Source organism: Chlorocebus sabaeus, chromosome 23, assembly GCF_047675955.1.
Source record: "Chlorocebus sabaeus isolate Y175 chromosome 23, mChlSab1.0.hap1, whole genome shotgun sequence".
NCBI classification, from domain to species: domain Eukaryota; kingdom Metazoa; phylum Chordata; class Mammalia; order Primates; family Cercopithecidae; genus Chlorocebus; species Chlorocebus sabaeus.
In genome coordinates, this window is record NC_132926.1 from 34,015,110 (window position 1) to 34,023,586 (window position 8,477).

General features: G+C 38.5%; 1 protein-coding gene across 1 annotated transcript; it reads right to left on the reverse strand.

Annotated features, from left to right (window-relative positions):
• Window positions 1–761: 761 nt before the first annotated feature.
• SPINK14 (serine peptidase inhibitor Kazal type 14 (putative)) lies at window positions 762–8,087 on the reverse strand. The gene is made up of 5 exons (XM_038006278.2): window positions 8,066–8,087; window positions 6,825–6,963; window positions 5,583–5,626; window positions 2,008–2,144; window positions 762–1,027 (listed from the first exon to the last, which is right to left on the reverse strand). Exons 2-5 carry the CDS (start codon window positions 6,889–6,891, stop codon window positions 982–984), a joined length of 294 nt encoding a protein of 97 aa, XP_037862206.2. The 5' UTR covers window positions 6,892–6,963; window positions 8,066–8,087; the 3' UTR covers window positions 762–981.
• Window positions 8,088–8,477: the final 390 nt, after the last annotated feature.

An 8,477-nucleotide genomic window follows, 5' to 3' on the forward strand; every position in this document is an offset into this window, starting at 1 on the left:
CTCTAAATATGACACAAGAAAAGTGATTGTTTCCTTCTCACTGGAGCTATGTATTCACCATGTGATCAGCATGGGACGTAAGATCAAAGATCTAACAGAACATGTACACACTCTGACCACAGCCCTGCCAGGTAGTGAGAGGAAGAATAGCTGCTCTTTCCCAAGCCAGTAGGGAGCAAAGTTCTGAAGGGAAGAGAGCATATTAATGCATATTATTCATCTGCTGTACATATAGAAGTAAAAAATACATATGAAGTGTAACAGAGAAAAAGGTGTCCCTATATGTTTTAGGGGTTAAAATGTGTCCAGAGAATTTAAGGAAAAGGCTAATGACCCATGAGACATTTATGGATACCAACAATGTAGGTGTTCTTCTAGACAAAATGGATCGGTGAGAATGTGGGGCCCTGTTGATCAAAGCTGCACATGTGTAAATACTTCTGTCTCAAGGCTGAGTCCAAAAGGGAGTATGTTTAATGATGAGTTTGCAGAAGTTAGGCAACAGGAATCCTACAAGCAGAATACAATGTCCTGTAGCTCCAGTGCTTGTTTTTTTTTTTTTTAAATGCCAAAGGAATATGGAAGAAATTTCTGTCACGTTCTTTGGAAGACAATCTGGAGGCTTGGCATAGACTAATTCAGTGTTATTAGCATTAGAGAGATGATTAATCTCAATATTTGCCTTTGACCCATGACTCAAGTTCTGAATTTCTTCTACTTCTGAGATTTTTAGACCTAGATCTGACACCCAAGTCAAATCAGACTTTCATAAAAGTTTATTTATTAGGGAGATTATGGAAGGCAATCAATTAGTGAGGGGAGAGGTCCATGGAAGGAACTTTAAACAATCTGCTACAAGCTCAGTAGTGATACCTCTTTGTTGTCAAGAACAAATGCAAGGAGATGTAAAAAGTGCAAGAGGGAGATTGGAGACATGGAGGGAAAAAAAAGAAGATATCTTCCACATCCAAGGCCATGCAGCTAACATTTTCCATCATGGTAAAACCTGATTCTTCCATGAGATTTCCTAAAGAAAGTATCAGAACAAACATTTCATTAAGTAATACAATGTCAGAACTACAAAAATACCTTTAAAATTATCTTATCTAAAACCTGGTTTTGTATTTGGAAAAACTAAGATCTAGAGTATAAACTGAATTGACTAATGACAAAAGACAAAATTATTGGATTTCTTACCTAGTTATCATTCCACGATTCTAAGATGCCACTGGAGATATGACACAAGCTACCCTCTTTTTGAAATTAAGCTGTGCAATCAAGTCTGAGTTTGTGATGTGTGAGACATATCAATTCTCAGATATTCTGTTAATACTCTTACACTCTGGCTGAATTACTCATCAATGGGGATGACCTGAGCTTTGCACAGTCCTGTCATTGTTCCTTGCACAAAATTTAAAAAATGATTGGGCTGAGGGCTCCCATCTGATGCCATGGTGAAAATATTTCTCTCTGTGAAATGCACTCACTCATATAGGAATCAAAGCTGAAAGCATTATGTTGTAAGATTTCAGTATCTAATAACTGATTTATATCACATAAATCCAAAAATCTAAACACTGTTTCAGATAAAAGATCCAAACTTTGCAATTAACTCATCATTGTAGTTCAGAGTTTCAAACACATAAGAGGGTGAAGATATTTAAAAGAAAGCAAAACTACAATTTGTCTTAAAATAAAAAATAATTCAGGACCTGGAGGCATATTTGAGAATTTCTCAAGTGGAAGGCAATCAATTGGCATATGGGAATGTAAGGGCTCAGATACCAGAATGGACCTGAGGAATGTCATTTGGTACAATGAGTCTACTTTCTAATCCAGTGGACTTTCAATTACTATGTGCTTTTCTGAGTGGGGGCTGATTATTATCTGTGTGAACTGGAGCAAATTCCTGGCTTCAAGGTTGATGTACTTGATAGGAACGGTAGATGGTAATTTTAATGGACAAGCATATTTACAGTTCCCATCTTTTCCCCATATAGTACTCACAAGCTCTCAACACACAGGATGCAGGGATTATCATAGGTTATAAAATTGGTACCACAGATGGGTTGATATAAGCCAGGGCAGGGGTTGACTGTTCCATTGTACCAACTCAACTTTACTTTCTTATATGGACATTTCACCTGAAATTGAATTGAAAAGATTTATCCAGTTAGAACCCCACTTAGACAGGTAGGTCACCTTTGAACTTTACTAGGAAAATCTAAGCATAATCGAGGCGTGGTGACTCATGCCTTCATTCCAACACTTTGAGAGACTGAGGTGGGAGGATTGCTTGAGCCCAAGAGTTCAAGATCAGCTTAGGCAACAGAGCAATACCCTGTCTCTCCAAAAAAAATTTTTTTTTAAATTAGCCAGGCATGGTGGTGCATGCCTGTAGTCCCATCTTCTCAGAAGGATGGGGCAGGAAGATCACTTGACTGCAGTGAGCAATGATGGCGCCATTCCACTCCAGCCTAGGCCCCATCAAAAAAAAAAAAAAAAAATCTAAGCATAGGACAATATTCCACTCTCACAAAAGCTCTCACTTTCCCATCTCCACAAAGTCATGGAACTAGAACCTATATATATCCCATTTGGTAACAATATGATGCCCTGGTTGTCAGGATCTTCTCAATAAAGGAGAACAATGGCCAACTATGCTATGGTTTAAAAAAAAAAGAAGAAGAAGAGTGGATAAACAGATGATTTATCTGGAGCTTCTCTCTCAATCTTCTTTATGCCCCAACTATTAGATCTGGAAAGATTCTTAGAGATTTTCTATGACAGCTCAGCGGAGAAAACTGAAGATCAATAATGGAAGAATGCACATGTCATAATTTAAAATACTTATTGCCCTGACACTGTAGAAAAAGTCAAAAACAAAGGAAGGGACATGTCTCCTCAGGGAACTGGACTCAGGGATGTTTGTTTTCATCGAAAGTTCTTCTCTGGACAATGCCGGTGCTGGTGATGAATTGAAGTAGTGACTCTGGGATTATGAAGCTTGAGGCTAGTGTTCTTAGGGGCTCCATAAGTGTCATAAGATTGGTACAGATAAAATACCTCACACACGAAGTAGGAGAAAATTTTGGCTAGGAATTTGGAAAGAAGGGGGTCATATTTTAACTTAGAATTTCCTTTTCCTTCTTTTTATCCAACACCACCATCATGGCCAGGCCACCATCGTTACCCGACTAATCCCTCCATTTCCTTTATTCCTCATTTCCTGAAGTTTCACATTTTAAACTTCTATTGAATAATTTTATTTCCTTGATTAAGGTCTTTCCTTGAACCTCATTGCATATTATAAAAAAGTATTTCTTATTATGAGCTAAAAGTCCCTGTGTGACCTGGAACCTCCCAAATCTTCTGCCCTTACCTGATACTACCTTGCTTTCTGTCCTTTTAGTAAGTTTGTTAGTTAGTTTATATATATATATAAATTCTTTATCTTTCCCTCCCCTCAAGGTCTTCTGAAGTGTCATGACCACCCCACCAAATATATTTTTTCTCAACCTAAACTCTGTCTATCTTTAGAGCTCAGGTTATAACCCAGTTTCTCAGAACTATTTATTAAAATACAGTCACAACTCTCTGTTATTTGTTTTTATACTTTTAATCAGTTTGTAAGAATGCATTTGTGTAATTATTTAACTAATCCCACACCCCCGAAAGGACTATAAGCCCAGAAGGGAAAGATTTGTGTCTGATTAGGCTAGTCATTATGTGCCCAGCACATATATTGGCATTAGTCATTGCTATATGAACATTTGCCAAATGAATAAATGAGATGTAAAATAGTTGAATCTGAAGGAATAGACAGTTTATCAAAGACAAGAGGAAGAACAGTTTCTATTGTTGTCTATAAAGACAGCTGCTTTTTTCTCTCCCTCTTTGGAGGAAGATATGCATTCTTCAGGTGAGAATCCACCCTTGTGGGATTCTGTCTGTGCTCCAGTCACACAGGGCTTCAGTTAGTGACCCAGGTAGGTAAAGTCTTTCTCCCCACTCTCCACTTGGGTGGCTCCTTTTTATCCTTCAAGTCTCACCTTAGATATCCACATGACAGAGAAACCTTGCCTGAACCCATTGTTTATAGCAGTTATCTCTATGCTCAACAGATATTCTCTATCATACCATTTTATTTCTTGTATTTATAAAATTTACCATAAATCATAGCTGGTTTCTTCCCTTTTTGGCTATCTGCAAGGTTCATGAGGAAAAGGAATATAACTGCTTTCCTCAATAGTATATCTCAGGGCACAGCACAGGTGATTAATAAATATTTTTTAAAGAAAATAAGTAAAAGTGATTGCCTTTATTATTGTTTATGGATTTATGGGCATGAGGCGAACTCATCCTGCAGGTAAACTTCTGGAAAAGAAAATTCCAGAACTGAACTTTATGAGACCAGGGTATAAATCCTGGACAAATTCTGCAGATCCTTTTCCTGGGGCAGTAGCCTCTGACAAGCTTCACATTCTGAACCCCAGGTCTCTCGAAGGCAGAGCTTGCCTCAAAATGTCTTTCTCAACAGTCAACTCATGACTGACTTTTTTACAAAGAAGAAATAAAATTTAAAATTTACAAATCAGACAAAAGCTTAAGCAGCTAATACTTCTAAAGAGAAGGAATACAGTGATGCAAATATGAATCAAAATGAAAAGTTTAATCCCTTATCCATCTTTTCCCTCACTTATCAAATATCGATTGACCTCACATTATATGCAATGCTCAGAAAGGTTGACGAAAATGAAAACGGTGTCTCCATTTTGCCCTCATCCAAGTTGCAAACGTAGTTTGAGGCTCTGTTAAGGTATCTACTGTTTCTTCACATTTTCTTCCATCTATATCCAGAAGTTGCTTTTTGCATTCGCAAGTTGCATAAGCATTCTCTGTACATCTCAAGATATTTAGGAGCATTCTTTTTTTTTTTTTTTGAGTCGGAGTCTCGCTCTGTCACCCAAGCTGGAGTGCAGTGGCCGGATCTCAGCTCACTGCATGCTCCGCCTCCCGGGTTTACGCCATTCTCCAGCCTCAAACTCCCGAGTAGCTGGGACTACAGGCGCCCGCCACCTCGCCCGGCTAGTTTTTTTTTTTTTTTTGTATTTTTTAGTAGAGACGGGGTTTCACCGTGTTCGCCAGGATGGTCTCCATCTCCTGACCTCGTGATCCGCCCGTCTTGGCCTCCCAAAGTGCTGGGATTACAGGCTTGAGCCACCGCGCCGGGCCAGGAGCATTCTTTTAAGTCATTCTTTCCATCAAACTGTGAGCTCCTTGAGAGCCAGGACCATGTTATACCCAAGTCCATAGGCTCTTAAGAACCTGTCATGCTCCCGGCAATTGCCAATACTCTACATTTTTCAGGCACTACAGAGGGTTCTCTGGTGTATGTATGACTAAATGTTGTCTTGATTCCAGGCTGTTTCAGCAGTGTATCCACCACCCTCATACAAACAGGCCTTAAAGACTATTACGGGTGACCCTGATGCATTAAGTTTCCACAGTAACAATTCCAAAAAAAAAAAAGACCTCATATTATAATGTCAGTCCTGGGGGGAAATTTAATGGAAGATTACCTTAGTAATTCCATGTGGTGGCCACCAGTGTCTAGGGCCTGAAACTAGAGAATATATGAAAATAGTTACAGAATTTAATTCCTGTTAAACCATAGCTTAATCTGTCGGTAGAATAAAAGAGTTCTAATTTATTATTAAGGAAGCTTGCAGGAATGGAAAACATTATTTCATTTATACATGTACTCATTCATTTTTTAAAATGTGAAATAATTCTTTTACTCCTAATTGATGTCAGCAGGGGACTATATAGATGCGTCACTGTTTCATAAAGGCTGGCAGTCCAAAGTACTAAATAATTTTTCTAATTAGTTTGGACTTGAGAGGATTTAGAGCTGGTTATGTATGAAAGAAACAAGCAATGCTGTAACTTTAAAGTGATCTTTTGGCCCAATCCTCGTATTTTTTAGGAGTGAAAAGACACCTGGGTAATACTCAGGAATTCTTGGTAAATATGTGAAAAAGCAAGCCCTGCAGCCCTTGAGGCTAGGCCTCTTTATGACTCCCTACATGATTTCTCCTCTAGAAGAGAACGTAAAGGATAATGGTCCAGTCAAATATACAGCAAATCATTTTCAAACACTCTAAATTTTCAAGATGTGCTCTGATGTATGCATATTATATTGTTAATCACTTTTACATGTTACCTCAGTGAGTTACCCAAGCATCCTTGCCTTCATGAGTTAAATCTCATAATCTGCATGCAAAAGATGACAAAACAAAGGTTTCTTCCCATTGAATCAGAGTCTTTTAGACTCGCTCTCTCTCTCTCTCTATAAATATATATATATACACACACACTCTGAGTATGTGTATATATATACTCTGAATATACTGAGTGTGTGCATATATATACCCTGAGCATACTCAGAGTATATATGTGTGTGTGTATATATATGTATATGTGTGTATGTGTGTATATATATATAGAGAGAGAGAGAGTCTACAAGACTGATTCAATGGGCAAGACTGATTCATTTTGTCATATACTCATATACTCTGAGTGTATATATAAATATGTATATATACTCTGAATAAAAATATATAAATATATATATGCTGTCTGCAACACATGTCAGTGGATAATTTGTATGTGTGTGTGTATATATGTGTGTGTGTGTGTGTGTGTGTGTATATATATACATTCCAGTTAAAGAACAATTTCAAAGCATTCCCTCTCAGATTACAATGTAAAATCCCACAAATCAATTTCAACTTCTGGCCAAGGCCAGCTAAATTACTCACCAGAAGATAACACCAAATGTATCAAGACAAAGGGCAAAAGTGAGAATAGTGGGAAAGATCTGGCCATTTTTCCTCCTGGTGTGTCCTTGGAATGATGCTCCGAGATATTGTCTCAGGTTGTTTCCCTCTAATACAATCACTGAAGTAGAGACAATCAGGATTTAAGATGATTTTTACAATGAAGAGCCATCTCCACTCTGCCCATTCTATCCTCAGTACCGTGTATTTGGAAAGCCTATTCCATTCTTCCTCAGAAACAAATGTTTAAAAGTTTAAACTCTGAATAACTATCTTGATTAAAAGTATAGGGCTCAGTAACAGATCTTTGGATACTCAGAAGTAAATCATAGGTTACTCTATGGGCATAATTGTATTATTTTAGTGGAAAAACATTTTACATGTCATGAAAAAGCAACTCCTTACCTGAAACTTCACCTAAATTTATTTTTTGAGGGGATGCAAAAAAATAAAAAAAAAAAAAGATGGGCTATTGAGGTCCCTGGACAACATGAACTTCTCAATAAATGGAGTAGGTCTGTATTTGCTCATCAAGCAAAGAATATCTCTTTGGATTAAGACAAAAATTTCTGATGATTCAGGCATTCTTGGCTATACTGAGAATCATCTGACATTGAATCCTAGACTCTTTGAGGACATTCACAGGGAGAAAAATCATTCTCTGCCATCTCACTGGGGTCCCACAGCTATTTTAATCCAGACACAGAATGGGAAATGTCAGTGAGGAAATACTCCCTCGGGATGGACTTTCCTTGTAGCAACATTTCTGACCTCAGAGAATGGTATCTGCAGTTTTCGGGCTCTGACCAAGGACCACTTTAACTGTTCCTCCATTCCTAATTCTACAAAAGTAGCCTGGTCTTCCATATGTTCTCTAGGCTTTTATCTCTGTCTGCAACACATATCAAAGGATAATTTGTATAAACTCTCCTGATATGCTATGATGTGACAGGTGTTACTTAAGACATTAAAATGTAGCCAGAGTATTCCACTCGCAGGATGATTGAAGTTCTTTGCACACTACGCAAGGTTGCCTACTGTGCCTACTCCTGACACAATCTGGGACACCATGTTTGGCTAAACACACCCCCATCTCATCCTGATATTTTCCCTGGGTTCCTCCAGAAATGGAACAGGAACAATAGAAGTTCAGCTGCAGCCAGAAAGCTAAAGCAAAACACAGAGGCCCACTCTCTCCATCCCTCATGCCACAGCTGACCCACCTCAGATAGAAGAGAAAAGGAAGAGGAATATAATGTGCTCGTTTTAAGAAGCATGTACTAGGGCGCCAGGAGGAAATAGAGTAACTGCCGCGTAGGAGAGAAAAGTCACTGAGGCATGGTGTGCTGGACTGAGCAGGCCCTGGAGATCCATCTTTCAGATTGCATCAAACCTCAGCAGGGGAAGACCTGAGAGGGGTTAGAACAGATCACTGGAAAGGGCAGCCATTAGCAGGCAATTCAAGAGAGTCAATCATGTGAGAAAACATACCACAGTAGGAGAGAGCAAGCAGAAAGAATATAGCATGTTTCAAAACAATAATTAGTATCAGGACCAGGACCAGTATTAGGACCAGAATGAAAAAACGTGTGGAAACATCTAAGAAAGAGAAGGCTGGTACAGGAGGTTGCAGTG